The 15,577-nt window shown below is 51.5% G+C and overlaps 1 protein-coding gene across 1 annotated transcript; it reads right to left on the bottom strand.

The window, feature by feature from the left end:
- Positions 1-8,870: 8,870 nt before the first annotated feature.
- ARL4D (ADP ribosylation factor like GTPase 4D) lies at positions 8,871-10,771 on the bottom strand. Its single transcript, XM_006776837.2, has 2 exons — positions 10,666-10,771; positions 8,871-10,109 (listed from the first exon to the last, which is right to left on the bottom strand). Exon 2 carries the CDS (start codon positions 10,012-10,014, stop codon positions 9,412-9,414), a length of 603 nt encoding a protein of 200 aa, XP_006776900.1. The 5' UTR covers positions 10,015-10,109; positions 10,666-10,771; the 3' UTR covers positions 8,871-9,411.
- Positions 10,772-15,577: the final 4,806 nt, after the last annotated feature.

The following is a 15,577-nucleotide window of genomic DNA, read 5'->3' as shown; positions in this document are numbered from 1 at the left end:
TAGTTTCACTAAAGAGTTCATATTATTAATAAATGGGTAGCCCTAGTCGGGCTCAGTGGATAGAGAGAGCATCAGCCTGTGGACTGAAGTGTTCCGGGTTCGGTTCCAGGTTTGATTCTGGTCAAGGGCATATTCCTGGGTTGCGGGCTCAATCCCTGGAGGCGGGGGAGGAGGGGTGCAGGGAGGTGCAGGGAGGTAGCTGATCAATGATGGTTTACGCTGACCACACAGGACCAAGGTGAGGGTGAGGTTCAGGTGAAACCTGAGGAGGTGTAGTGGAAGTGTCACCTCCCAGCAGGAAAGGTATGTAGCCACACACACCTGTCCACAGTTGCTTCCTCACTCCCCTCCCTGGGGCCAGCACCTCTGGTTTCAACAACAATTTGTGTGTGTTTATATGTGTGTGTGTGTGTGTGTGTGTGTGTGTGTGTGTGTGTGTGTGGTGATATACCACAAGAAAGCCACATGTGAAGAACAGGGAGATGTGAGGGTGTGACACTGAGCCCTCGGTGTGATTTGGGGCATAAAAGAGCAGCCAAATGGCCTCAGAGAACGCTTTTTTTTTCTCTCTTTTGCTACCAACAGGGCTATGCCAGAGAAAAGGAACGTTCAGAGGTCAGTTCATCCCTCCCCCAGCCTTTGGGTGGAAACCGTCATCTCTTCCTCTCCCCAGTCCCTGTTTGAACTCGGGAGGGGCAGGGAAAGGAGGTGTCTTTTCTAAGCTGACTTTCTAAGGAAGCCAGCCCAGATCCCACCCTTCCCTTTCAGAGAACGCATCCGCTGATGTTTCAGTCAAGCCTCGAGAGTGAGCTTCTCCTGAACTGTCCTTTCTCCACCAGAGGAGGTGGAGACGGACACACCCAGTAAAGGGAGAGCGTAAGAGAAGGGGTTCGAGTCAAATGTCCCCTGGGACACCAGCGCTTTCTGCCTAAGGGAGCGTGGGGCTCAACTGGCCCATTGGCAAGGGAAGAGGTCAACTGGGAAGACTCAGTAGCCCCAGCTTCCTGAAGGCTCTGGAAGAAACTCGGGGCTTTATCCTGAATTTCAGATAAACCTGCAGAAAAGAGAGATTTAGATCAAAGGCGGGAACCAGGGACAAAGAGACAGATGGCAGGAGAAACAAGGAGAGACCAGGGCAGACAAGGGCTGAGGCTGAGGCTGGGGCCAAGAGTGAGAGTAGCGAGAGGCCTGGATTGCCAAACAAGCACGGCAATCAGGGCGCTGGCTTGCCCAGGTCAGCGGCTCTTGTCTTCTCGGGCTACACCCTGAGAGGATGCCCTCGTTGCCCCACCCAGGTCCCTGGACTGGCTGAGTGTTGTTTCCAAGGCTGCTGGCTGCCCCTTCTCTGGAGACTTGAACAAGCAGCAGCCAACTAGCTGGCTGCTGAGGACATACACCAGCCTCCCTATCTCTGGAGGGATCCTTTCTGGGTTCCGTTCTCCGCCAGAGCTGCCTCACAGGATCACACCAAGATTAGACTCCAGGGGTGGGAGCTCATCTTTGCTGTTCCCCTGCCCATCCTGCTCCCCTTCTCTGAGACTTTGCCCTCAGTAAATCATGTGCCCCCTGAATTCCTGCCTCAACTAGGAGGTCTTTGTGTACAAATTGCACCTGAACTCCAGTGCCTACAGTGTCAGACTGATTGAATTAATACTCTGGATGGGAGATAAGTAGGTGAAAGATTTTATTTCGGGATTCTCTCTCTCTCTCTCTCTCTCTCTCTCTCTCTTGTTAACCTGATTCCTCATGGTTCATCCCAGTGCATTCTGTCTGCATATAGGCCACCTACTTACGTAGGTGCAAACTCAGGAGAAAATAATCCAGTTTGTAGATTATCCAGAACCCCAGCTGGCTTCTTCCCCCTCAGGTTACCTGCCGGAGCCCTCTCTCTGCTCCAGCACCTCTGAGTGGGGTGCAGGGCAGGTGGGGCAGAGGAAGGCAGCAGGGAAGGGCAAGATGGTGAAACCTCAGTCTATCAACACTATTGCTCCTATCACAGCAGTCTAGGAATGATCAGAAACTACTGGATAATATCATGTTAAGAATTTGTTGTGGATTCCAGGTATCTGGGCTGATCATCAAATACACAGTTAAATTGCTGTTTATAGAGGGAAAATACCCTGAATGAAGCTAGGAAAATAGAGAATCCTAGTTTGATAAGATCTTTTTAGACAATTCAAGATATGCAAAGTCTTCACCTGCTCAGAAAGCTTTTCAGGAAGGAAAGTATGCAGATCTGTCAGGTTTCTCGGTCCTTCTAGTCATCTCCCCTCCTTCCAGGCTGCTGCAGTTTGACCTGTTTCTCTTCTGATTTTAGAAGAAAAGAAGAATGATGGACTTCCCATTCTTTTACCCATAACGCTCCTTTCTCCAGGTATCTGGGCCTGCATTGTCAACAGAAATAGAATGTGAACCACATGTGTCATTTTGGGGTCTCTGGTAGCCACATTTTAAAGTATTTTATTTAACTCAATATGTTAAAAATATTTCATCTCAATATATCTATATTAAAAAGTATAAATATACTAACAAAATTTATGAATGAGATAGTTTACATTTTTGTTGTTGTTGTTCTAAGTCTTCAAACTCTATTGTGCATTTCACACAGTGTGTTTCAGTTCAGTTCAGCCACCTATTCCCTGCTCAGACGCCACATGTGGCTGGTGGCTGCCATGCGGGGCTGCTCAGGTCTAAATCTTGGGAATCCCTTCCCAATACCTGTTCCACACTGAACTCCTCTGCAGTGGGAGGCAGAGAGTGGCAATCCTTGGGTAACCTTGGGAGGAGCTGAGGGAGGGTAGTGGTAAACAGACTCTAGGGAGCGTCTCAGGCCAGGTAATTAATTACTGGAGAGGGAGGAATGAAACTGAGTGTATTAAACCTCAGACTCAAGTCTTTCCTCCTGAGCAGCAGGCAGGGTCAAGAAAGTACTCTGAAGCCCACGGTTCTCCAAGTAAATCTGCTTCTTTTTCTCACCTCCTCCAGGAAGCCTTCCCAGATAAACTCTCCAACCTTACTTGATAGCTTCTTTCCTGAGTGCTAGCAGCATTTATAGACTAAAACCACTTCTTTATTGAGATGGCACCCCAACCCTTCAATTCTTGAGTGGACATCCCACGTCCCACAGATATGAGTAGAACACCTACTGTGTGCCTGCCGCACACATTGGTGATACAATAGTGAACAAAATGGATGAGTGCTGTCCTCCTAAAAAGGATAGCCTAGAGGTGAAAGCAGACAGTAAACAAACTTAAAAACAAAACACAAACAAGGTCATTTCAGAGAATGACAAGATGAAGGGAGAGAGATCACTAATGAGTTCCTCACACTCACCTTGTCCTGAAAACCATAGAAAGTGAACCAGAAAAAAAGAAAGAGAAAACACACACACACACACACACACACACACACACACACACAGAAAAACAAAAAATAAATAACTAAATGCGAATGAAGCAGAAAAGATCTGATACTGTTTGCTCAACCCCCTCACTTTACAACAGGGTAACCTGAGGCCAGGGGAGTAGGAGTGGCTTGGTCGAGGTCACAGAAGTCGGTGGCAGAGCCAAGTCTTGCTTTGTGGGTTACGGTCCTGAAGTGCCGCCTGGTCATTCTGGTGGCTCCCCTGTTCCTCTCCCATCAGAGCTGGCAGCGTGCCGGAGCCAGAGAGTGATTAAGCGGCTCTGCCTTCCCTCTCCCTAAGGATGAGAGTCAGCATCTGGAGTGAAAAGCAATGGATAATCTTGTAAAAACAAATACAATGAAAAGCACACAACCTCACTTTCCGCAATCTTAAAAACCCCGCGGTCATTCCTACCCTCCCCCGCCAATCCCTTCACCAGATCTAATAGGCCTTGGCGGGAGGTGCTGAAGAGAGGAACCCTCCTGCCTCCCCACCCCCCGCCACCCCAACTGAACGGGCTTGGACCCGGGATTAGGCCAGGAGCCTGAACGGACTGAGGAGAGGTGGAGCCCCAGACAGACCCGCGTGGCTGAGGTTTCTGACACTCCAGGCTTCTGCTTCCTGTGCCAGGATTCCTCAGCAGGTGGGGGCGGTCCCCGCTAGAGGAGTCAGGGTCGCCCCGAAGGAGGTCCAGGGCCTACGCTGCCCTCCTTCAGGCTCCAGATCTGTCCCCACGTTCCCTTCACAGCGCGCACTCCTAGTCCCAGCCTGACGCCCTCTCTGAGCCACGTCCTGGGGGTTTATTTTAGGAGTAGTTTCGCCCACTCCGCCTGCCTTCTGCGAGAAGCGACGCCCGGTGCTTGGGAGTCCTCGCCATCTGCCCACCTCCGCCCGCAGCCAGGCAGCCCCGGGTGGGGCTCAGTCCCCAGGCCCAGTAAAATCGGCCCACCTCACTCCCCAGGCCTGCAGACCTTCTGCCAGCTTGCTGGTGGGTTTGTTTTCTTACCTCCACCAGAGCAAGAGCGCTAGAATGTCCACCCCACGCGACAGGCCCCCTCCGTGGGAAGAGGCCTTGAAATCTGGCCATGCGGAGGCTGGATCACATTTCTCTCTCCCGCCCAAACCCTCTCTACACAAACACACACTTTGCACTGTCTGTGAACACTTAAAATACATATACCCTTTGACGACCGTTCCACTTCTAGAAATTAAGGGTATCTCCCCACAAGTGTACAAAGAAATACATGCAAGGAAGTTCATTACCGTGGACACTCTGGATTTAATTACTAAATGATGGCGCGTTCACACAATGGAATCTCGTGTAGTCATCACAAAGAACGAGGGAAATCCATTTGCCCTGACGTTGACTAATGCCCAAGATACATTAATGAGGAAAGCAGGCTGTCCCTCCAGGAGCACATGGCGCTGTTCCTGTCCCCTCCACTCCCCCCAGGCCTGTTGCCTTTTTCTCTCCTAAACTCCAAGGGCCCCTTCTTTTGCCTCTGTAACTTGTTCCTGAGCCCATTTCTTCTGCACTTCACTTCTACCTCTGTGACTTTCTTAACAAACTCTCTCTTATAGTTTGGGGGCCGGGGGGCGTGGGGATGGGGAGAACCCTGGCCAGGTGGCTGGGTTGGTTGGAACATTGTTCTGTACACCAGAAAGGTTGCAGGTTCTAGTTCATACCTAGCTTTCGGTTCAACCTGGGTTGGCAATGTTTCTCTCTCACATGGATGTTTTTTTTTCTCTCTCTCTCTCCCCCTTCCACTCTCTAAAATCAATACTAAGTACATAAACAAACATATCCTGAAGTGAGGATTTTAAAAATTGTTTTTAAAAAGAGAAAAGCAAAACTGTATGACCATATGTCATATAATCCTATGTGTGTGGTATATGCATACCTTTTATGTCTATGCAAAAAAAAATCTGGAAAATTCTATGTAAGAACCTGTTCAAATGTTTAGCTAGCTGTGAAGTTTACATTACGGGGTTCTCCATTTTCAAAGTTTCTAAACTGCTTCCCCAACAAAGACCCATGACTTTGGTAAGCAGGTGAGGGAGGGGGAGAAAAGTAACCCCAAAAAAAAATTGAAAAAGGAAGGACGGAAAACACCCCCCTCTGGCTTAGCTGGGGAGCAGGTCCTAAAACACCCTCCCACCAACTCCCCGGCCGGCCGGGGGCCAGCAGATGGCCTTGGAAATGCTGTGTGGCTGCAGACCTTACCCCTTAGCCCCGTGCTGCCTGGGCCCCCCCTACTGCCTTCATTCAGCCCTCCTCCCACTGGCCTCTGTCCAGACGGCCTGTGGTGGAGAACAGGCTGTCCTGAGCACCCTCAGTGCCTCCGCGGAATTCAGGCCTTCCCAGGCCCCAGTGAAGTTGTCCGTCTCAACAAGGACTTGGAATGACAGTGTGAAAGGAGGGTGGGGACTTCTGGTCAGATTTGAGGCCAGAGCTGTGCTGGGCTTCAGAGATAAAACGGCCACTCCTCAGGAAGGGGAGTCGGGGAGCGGAAAGCCGGCCCTTAGTCTAATCAAGGCGGGGAAGGAGGGAGGGAAAGGGAGGTCAGAGCGCTGAGATGCCGGTTAGCTCCTAGCTCCTGTTGTCTGTGCCAGGAGCACAAGGAGCCGGCCTGGGAGGAAGGATCTGTATGTACCACTAAGGAGTCCTGTGTCCTTGGGCAAGTCATGCCCCCTCTGGGACTTAAGGACCTTGTTTCCTTCCTCTTTGCCTTTTCTCTTCCTTAAGCAAGTGCAGCACAGGAGAGCTGGAGAGGGCATGGGAAGGGGACCACTGCCATCTTTGCCCAAATGAGGAGGGACTCAGGGAAGGGCAGAGTCCCCAGGGAACGTGCCCGCCATCTGGATTTTACAACCCAACTTGTACGAGGTGAGGTGGGGGAGGGCAGCTCAGAAGGGGGCCCCAAATCTGGAACCACTGGTTTCGTTCAGCTTCACCCCACAGGCAGCCGGGCCCTGCCCATCACTCCCGGCCCCCAGAGATCCTCTGCCTTCAGGAGCTCTCCCTCAGCATCCATCTCAGGTCAAAGGAAGTCTATTTAATAACAAAGCTGAAACAAGGGACCAACAACCCACCCCCACCCTGAGTCTATCCCCACTCCAAACCGTTAGCCCAAAAGCGCAACAGGAAGAATGCCTAGGCAGGAGGGACCAAGGCAAGATTCTCCCACAGCTCGCCACCTACACCCAGCCAGACATAGCTTTCTAGTTAGAATTCCCCAGTGCTGCCCTCTCCCCACAACCCCTTCAAAACCACTGGCTTCTCCATCTCACTCTCACTTGCACCACCCCCACCAGCTGGTCAGGCCAAGCAGTTGTGGGGAAGAGTTGGGATATTCATTGGTCTTCTGTGGACCATGCCCCAGGCTAGAGCCTGCGGGGGGGGGGGGGGGGGGGGCGGGGAGGAGATGGTCCTAACCAGATAGGGAGCAAGGGCAGAGCCAGAACCAAAAGCTGGCACCTTGGAGGCCCCTTTGCTGGGGGAGGTAGGGGGTGGGAAAGCACCTATTCAGACATCCTTCTCCCAAATCCAGAGATCTTGGTCCCCCAGGTGACCAGAACTGGAGAAAGCAGGTCCTTGCCCTGGCTGGTTTGGCTCAGTGGATAGAGTGTCGGCCTGCGGACTGAGAGGTCCCAGGTTCGATTCCGGTCAAGGACATATACCTTGGTTGCGGGCACATCCCTGGGAGGGGGGATGCAGGAGGCAGCTGATCGATGTTTCTGACTCTCTGTCCTTCTCCCTTCCTCTCTGTAAAAAAAAAAAAAAATCAAATAAATATATTTTTTAAAAACAAACAGGTCCTTGGAGATTTCGAGACAAAAGAGCCAAATTTGGGATGGAGTAGGGAGGAAAGATTGCCCAGCAGAACCGATTTTTTAAAAATATATTTTTTATTGATTTCAGAGAGGAAAGGAGAGGGAGAGATAGAAACATCAATGATGAGGGAGAATCATTAATCGACTGCCTCCTGCACGCCCCCTAAGGGGGATCGAGTCCGCAACCCGGGCATGTGCCCTTGACCAGGAATCAAACCCTGAGTGAGCCATGCCGGCTGGGCCGAACAGATCTTCTTGCCAGGGTTGCCCCAGCCTGTTCCTGAGCTGCAGAAGAGGGCTGTGGTGAGGACTGGGAGCCATGAATCACAGGCAGGGGTTGAGGGTGGCCAAGTAGCATGTGTCCCCAGCAGAACCAGCCCAGCAGCTCTGTCAAGTAGGCCCCAGCTCTGATGCACACTGGGCACCCTTCCGGATCAATGCACACTCACCCCTGTGCTGCCAGCCACGGGGATGGGGGTGGGGAGGGGAGGGGAGGGGAGGGAACACATCTAAACTGGCCAGATTCAGCACAAAACTTGGCTTCTGCTAGCCTGGCTAGGAAGAAGCAATTCCTTAGGAAGGCTCCTCAAGGGCAGGGTTGCCAGCACCTTCTCTCCCTCTCCAGGTCCTTTTCTCTGATTGTGGAGCAGGGGCCTGCTCCGGAGATCCCATGCAAGCACAAAGGTTGGGAGTGTGACTGGGGGCTGGGGGCTGGAAAGAACTGTGCTGGGTTTGTACTCTCACCTATTAGGAGGTTGTTTGTTCTGTTATCTCAGACACAGCTGGCCCTGGTGCTGGTGAGGAAGGGCCAGGGTACTCAGGCCTCACAGTGTTAGCATTTTAGTCTTCCTAGGGCTGCTGACATTCGTGGCCTTCCCCCTCCTCTCCCAGAGGGTTGGGGTGGGTGTCCAGCAGTCCTCACTCCCAGCAGGCACGAACAGCTGCTGCTACTGCCCCTCTCCTGGGAATAGCTATCGTCCCCAGAGCTAGGAGACTAATGGTTTAGTCACAGAGCCAGGCTGGCTCAATCCAGCCCAGGCCTCCCCAGCTCCAGCCGCTACCATAGCTGCCAGGAAGTAAGCACAGTCAGCAGGTTGAGCACCCTGAGGTGGCGTTAGGCCAGGAATTACTTTCCATTCTCACAGCATCCCCCCAGGGCGGGGGGGGGGGTAAGGGCGGGAAACCAGACCAACCTGAATGCTGGGGAGAGGGGAGAATGGGACAGAATGCCTCTGGGAGGATTTACCTATACAGTATAGACCTAAGGATGTGTCCCCAAGGGTAAAACCTAGGAACGGACTCTCCGACCAGCAACTCTTGAAGTTAAATCTTCAAGACCAGATGGTATCAGGGACAAGGAAGAGCCACAGGATGAGGGTAGGGGAGGAAAGTTAAAGAAAGGAGAAGGAACACCCCCAACCCCCCCCCAAAAAAAACCATGCAGATTAGGCAATAGCTTGGGGGAGCAGTTCAACTCTAATTTTTAGAAAAGTGCTTGCTTGGCAAATTCAACTTCAAGATAAATTATTCTCACCACCCACCCTCAAACCCCACCCTGCCCCCAAACCCCACACCCCACCCATATAGAAATGTTGGACTGGGTAAAGGAGAAAAATAATGCCAGACCAAGGTCAGAGGTACAGTATCATCAGTCTTTAATAACTTATAAATGCTAAAAAATAGTTAATACAGAGGACACACATAGCTTACAAAACGGCAGTGGATCTACAAATGTGGGGAGAGGTTCTTGACACTTTCACACAGACACTGGCATCCCTAGAAAAGCAGCCTGGGGGGCTCCCCCGTTGGAGGAGGGGGAGACAGTACCCCATACCAAATGCATCCTCCAAGTACCTTTCCTTTGCCCTAAAACACATCTAATAAAAAAGCCAGAGAAAAACAAGAAACAAGGTCGAGGTAGATTTGCAGTTGATACTGAAGCCTCCTCAGTTCTGCAGCCCCCTGTCTAGAGGTGAGGACAGGGGAGGTGTGAGTAGACAACCCATCTCACATCCCCCTCCCCAGTACCACACCAAAGCAGGACGCCCAGGGCGGGCGCCTCCGTCCTTCATTTAGGTGGGCAGGTCCTGCACTCTGGGGCTGAGTGAGGGGCCATAGGCTCTGCCTGGCTGTCCAAGTATAAAGACCCTACTGTGAGGAGGGGGCGCCTGGAGTCACCGTCTCTTCTTGCTTCCCCGGGCAGCTTTTTTCCTTTTGAGGATCATCTCATACAGGCGCTCAAGGCCGGGCTGCAGACCCACCCCGTCCACCGCGCTGCAGGCCTGCACGTGGGTGAGCGTGGCAGCAGCCAGCTCTCGGACTGCCAGCCTCTTCTCCACCTCAGCAGAGCTCAGAGCCCCGGGCTGGTCCTGCTTGTTGGCCAGCACCAGCACGGGCACGCCCTGGTTGTCAGAGGCTCGGCTGATTCGGTGCAGCTCCACCTTAGCCTCCTCCAGCCGCTCGGCCTCCGCAGCGTCTACCACAAACACCAGCCCGTCGGTCCGGCGGGTGTAGGAGCGCCACAGCGGCCGCAGCTTCTCCTGCCCACCCACATCCCACACTTGGAAGGTGATGCCGCGCGACCCCCCCAGGGCCACCCGGATCTTCTCCATGTTGAAGCCTTTGGTGGGGACGCTCTGGACAAACTCCTTGAACTTGAGTCGGTAAAGGAGGGAGGTCTTTCCAGCTGAGTCCAGCCCGATGACCACCACGTGCAGGGCCTGGAAATGGGGCAAGAAGGAGGGGGTGGGCGCCATCTCTGTCAAGTGGTTCCCCATGGTGAGCTCCAGCGAAGGTGTGGGTGTTGGGGCTCACAGTAGAGGCGCAAAGGTGGGCTTGCAATCGCAGGCTCCGGAGACCACAGCTGGGTTATCTAAACAAGAAAAGGTCACGAAAGAAAACAGGAGAAGAGGTTTAACGAACATGAAATGTGCAACTTCTTGATCTTTTCCTGAGTCAGCTTCCTTGTTAAAATTCTTTTTTTTTTCCCCCTTAAGCAGCTGCAGGTGTAACAAAGCCGCTCCCCTCTCCCTGGGGCGCTAACGAGGGCGACGAGACCTAGATAAAACCCCGGTCCCGGGACACTGAAGTGGGGGGTGAGGCCCGGATCCAGCGCCTCTTCTCCCGCTAGTGGTGCCGTAACAGGCGCCGCAACCCCAACTCCCCAGGCGGTAAGCCTCGCGGGAAGGGGCAGGTCGGACAGCGCCCCCAAATTAAGAGTTAGGGTGCGGGCGCTGAGACGGGAGATGGAGGCCCGCTCCCACCCTCCCTCCACGTCCCCAGGCGGCTGACAGCGACCCCTCCTTACACGGAGACCCCTTCCCCAACGCCCCGCGACGCTCCGGGGCCACCCTTCCTCTGATCGCGGACTCCAGCTCCCCAGGCCCCGCCTCGGGGCCGCCTTGGCACGGCCCGTTCAGCCCCCTTACCTCCGTCCACGGCCCTCCCGCGGCGACCCTCCGGGCCAGCCACCGAACAGTCACGCCGTCCTCCCCGCCCGGCTCAGCGCGCCCGCACTGCCCTGCGGTCCCCGGGACTCGCCCTTAAAACCCGCGGGTGGCGTCACGACACGCGAGCCAATCAGCAGCCCCGCAGCGGGGGAGTGGGCGTGGAGATATGCGTGCTGCAGCCCGGACCTCCCCGTGACGGGTGTCTGCTCCATCCGTGACCGTTTTAATTGGTCTTTTTCTACCATATTCTAATATTTGCTATTTAACTCGGGAGTGCTCAGGGATAGATGGTGGGAGGGGCAAAGGGAACACACGAGTGGCAGCCTTTAACTCGTGAGAGGTCAAGTTTCGTAATACCACCGCCTCCCTCCCCAGGCAGTTTCCACACACGTAAAATCCCTCCACCAGGTTATTTTTCAGGGCTGCTGACAAGTCTTCCTCCTTTATCTTTCCTAATTCAATATCCAAACCCATGTGAACCTAGAACCCCATAAAAGTCTAAACACCCTTATAGATTCTCACAAAGGCCCTAGAGGTAGAAACTGGTGTTGCTGCATTTTATAGGTGAAGAAAGCTCAAAGGGGTTCAATTACTGGCCCATGATCACATATAGTAAGAGGCTGAGCAAAGATCTGAACCCAGTGCCTGGGCCCTGACCACTGAACTACCCCTCTCCTCTCATGGCGGGGCCAAGCATCCCCAGCAAAAAAGCCCTCAATCGCTGGTCTGAGTGCTGGCCAGCAGCAGACCCCTCAAGGGCCTCCCTTGTTCAAATAGACAAAGACAGGATTCTTATTCACTCCACAGAGAGGCCATTTATTGACCTCATTCACATTGTGTGCTCTGCATGAGCCAGAGAGACCATGGCGATATAGACGCTCTGCAGGCCACAGGGTCTGGCCTCAGAGGGCTTACACTCTAGTGATAGAGACAAGATTGGCCACTGACAGGTGTGGACAAAAAGGGGTTCTACCCAAAGTAACCTTACAGGGTGATCTGATCATAAACTCCAATTCCTGCCCTGGCTGGTAGCTCAGTGGTTAGAGTCTCAACCTGCACACCAAAGGGTCTTGAGTTTGATTCAAGGTCAAGGGCCAAGGGCAAGTAGCTGGATTGCAGATTCAAACCCAGGCCTAGTCACCCCGCCCGGCTCAGCGCGCCCGCACTGCCCTGCGGTCCCTGTGTCTCTTTCACCTCTCTCTCTCTCTCTCTCGCTCTCGCTCTCGCTCTCGCTCTCGCTCTTGCTCTCGCTCTCTCCCTCCTCCCCTCCCTAGGTTAATACCCCTGTGCATCTAGGTTAACAAACCTTTAAAATAAGCTTAACTGCAAGGAAAGCACATATTTTTGTTAACTATCCTGTAATGTAGCAATTTTCAACCTTTTTCATCTCATGACACATAAACTAATTAATAAAATCCTGCGGCACATCAAAACAATATTTTTTTGCTGATCTAACAAAAAAAACTGGGTATAATTTTGATTCATTCACACCTTACAGTTATTGTAGTGTTGGCTATTGTCATTTTTTTTTTATTTGACCATCCCGGGCAGCGGTTCTCAACCTGTGGGTCACAAACAATGAAAATACATCCTGCATATCAGATATTTACATTACAATTCATAACAGTAGCAAAATTACAGTTATGAAGTAGCAATGAAAATAATTTTATGGTTGGGGTTCACCACAACATGAGGAACTGTATTAAAGGGTCGCGGCAGTAGGAAGGTTGAGAACCTTAGATTCTCAGGGGAAAGAGGTCAGTACCCCTGACTAAATAGTCAGATATTGCACATTTTAAAAATTCTTGCGGCACACCAGGGTACCGAGGCACACTGGTTGAAAATCGCCCCTGTAATCCAATCCCCGCCTTGGTTTCTCCTACCCTTATGTAATCTTTCTTGCTTCCCTGCTTAATTTTAAATGCATAAGCAAAACTGTCATTCTCTGGAGCATTTGAGACCTTGCTTCCCAGCAATTGTCATTAGTTTTGGCTCAATTAAAGTCTGATAAAAATTCTCCACAGGTTTGAATGTTTATTTCGTCAATCACAGGGAATGCAGGGACAGGACAGGACAGTATATGTATTAGGCCAGTGGTCAGCAAACTGCAGCTCTCGAGCCACATGCGGCTCTTTGGCCCCTTGAGTGTGGCCACGAAGTTTCAATCGCACTGCGTGCCTGCACGTTATATTTTGTGGAAGAGCCACACTCAAGGGGCCGCAGTTTGCCGACCACTGTATTAGGCCTTTGTAAATCTTGACTTGTAAAACTGCAGAGAAGGGACAAAGTGTGAAATGAAAGCTTCTGGAAAGGTTTCTAGAAGTTCATTAGTCCTGTGTAGGATTGATTAGGAGGCGCTCAGGGCTGGGTGGCATCTTCCCAGCCATTGCAGATGATACCATCTGGGCATTCTTAAAGAGGACATGTCACAAAGGGGCAGTGTAACCAAAATGAAAACAGCAAAAGGATGACAGTGATTACAAGGTAAAATTGGAGGAGAGGGGGGTCAAAGGACAATGGAATTATAACTCTAACAGCTCCATTTTTACAAGGTGACTGAGTTCTTGCATTTATTACATACTTCAGTGTTAACCTTTTTAAGGGTATATTTGAGGGGGTTAGGAAAAGGGGAGGGCAGTCATTGCCAAACAAGAAGGCCTAGCCCTTCCTGCCCACAAGCTCCCCATCTGTTTAGCACCAGCCTGCCTTGCCACCTCCTTCATCCCCTCCCTGCTACAAAGCCAGCCACTTGGTTACTACCTCCAAGATGCTGGAAGCCCCCTTGAATCCCTGAGGAGATTAAGACCCTAGGAAATTAGTTTATTACGCCCCCACTTCATAGGGGTAACAGATGGCTGCAGGAGCTAAGGCACAGAGGTAGAGCTGAGCACGGTGAGTTAGGAGAGGGAAAGACAGAGCAGGCCAAGAGGTAGGCGACCACTAGCCCAGTGAGTGACCACTGCATGCCAGACTCTGGTCTAGGAACTTTGCATACTTTTCCTTTTTTAAAAAAATATTTTATTTTATTGATTTCAGAGAGAGGAAGGGAGAGGGAGATAGACATAGAAACATCAATGATGAGAGAGAATCATCAATTGGCTGCCTCCTGCACACCCCCTACTGGGAATTGAAGCAACCCAGGCATGTGCCTCCTGGTTCAGGTCAACACTCAACCACTGAGTGACATAGGCCAGGCACTTTTCCTATTTTATTTTATTTTATTTTTCACTTAGCAATAATTGTGCCTCAGATAAACCTCATTGGCTGCAATACTGCCACTGTTCAAAAGTCACTTTTCCTTTTTTAATACGCAGCTGAACCCAAGAACTATAGTTCTTCTAAAAGGAAGAAACCAAAGCACAGAAAGGTTAGGTAATTTACCCAAGGTTACCCAGCTAGAAATTGGCCGAACATGGCTTTAAACAAATGTTTCAATAACTATGAAACCCGAACACACACAGAAACAGAGAACTGAAAACATACAGATTGTCTTATGTTTCTTCAACAATCTTTGAAACTTTTTTAAAAAATATTTTTTTATTTATTTCAGAAAGGAGGGGAGAGAGGTAGAAACATCAATGATGGGAGAGAATCATTGATAGGCTGCCTCCTGCCCACCCCCTACTGGGGATGGAGCCCAGAACCCAGGCATATGCCCTTGATCAGAATCAAACAGAGGACCCTTCAGTCCACAGGCTGATGCTCTATCCACTGAGCAAACTAGCTAGGGCAATCTTTGAAACTTCTTTAACATTTCCCCAATATCTCCTAGGCCCCACAACCAATAAGGAAACTGTCACTTGATCATCTGATAAAGGATATGAAACTGGCGATCTCACCCCACCCTTCATCTTTTGTGTTTGCCAGAGAAGGTGTTGAACAAATGGGAAGGAGAGGCGGGGCGGGGAGGGATGAAGGAAGAGGCCCAGCTTTTCAGGGTCACATCAGGCTCTGGCCCTGTCCCAGTCATGTCTCCTTTAGGTGGGAGCTCCAGTCTCCACCCCCAGCGCTGGCCTCAGGAATGACCATTTGCTTTCCTGGCATTCTTACCTCTGCAGCCGTTTCTCTCCACAAGATCACAGCCCAGGACCTAGTGCACTGGGGGATTCGCTGCAGAAAACATTCAAACACTTTTACTTTTTGCCCAGATCAGGGGCTGCTCTGTATCAAACACTGAAACATTTGTACAGTGAACATTCATATATGGAGTGCCTGCTACATGCCACTCCACTCTAGGCTCTGAGTGTACAGCCCCAAGTGAGATGGGCAAGGACCTGCACTCGTGGAGTGCACAACCTAGTGGGGAATGGGGAGAGACAGGCAATGAATAAAGACACTAATTTCAGATGGTGACACATGCTGTCAAGGAAAATAAAGCAGACACATGTGCTGGAGAGTGGTGGGGGGAAGGGAACGACTTCGGATAGAGAGGATACTCAGGAAGGCCTCTCCGATTGGTAGCATTAGAACCCAGGATTAAGTGACAAGGAGTCAACTAGGCATTCTAGACAGGACCGACGCCCTGGGACCTATCTCCTTCCCCCTGCTGGTTCCCCACCGTGGATCAGCGGCACCTGCCGTGTCACTGCTTTTCCTCAGAGCTGTCTCCCCACCAGACAGCCCTGAGCCCAGGAGCTGGTTTTTCTCATCTAAGCTCTGTAGCACCCAGCGCCACGCCTGGCACACTAGGCAGTCAGGAAATCCTGCAGGAATTTAGGAATGTGTGAGGGAATGGTTAAATGCGGGAGCCAAACATTCACCCCCGGGGTCCTTAAGCCCTCGGGAGTTCTGTTGATACTGAGGTGAACATTCTTGGCAAGGCCTGAGTAATATTAAACTCGCAGGCCTCCACTTAGGGGGCAGGGCGGGGGGAGTGGAGGGAGGGTGCAAG

Source organism: Myotis davidii, unplaced genomic scaffold (assembly GCF_000327345.1).
Source record: "Myotis davidii unplaced genomic scaffold, ASM32734v1 scaffold109, whole genome shotgun sequence".
Taxonomy (NCBI): domain Eukaryota; kingdom Metazoa; phylum Chordata; class Mammalia; order Chiroptera; family Vespertilionidae; genus Myotis; species Myotis davidii.
This window is presented reverse-complemented; position numbering and strand designations above follow the sequence as displayed.

Coding starts and splice junctions, on each gene's coding strand:
- ARL4D (XM_006776837.2), bottom strand. CDS start 10,014: ATGGGGAACCACTTGACAGAGATGGCGCCCACCCCCTCCTTCTTGCCC.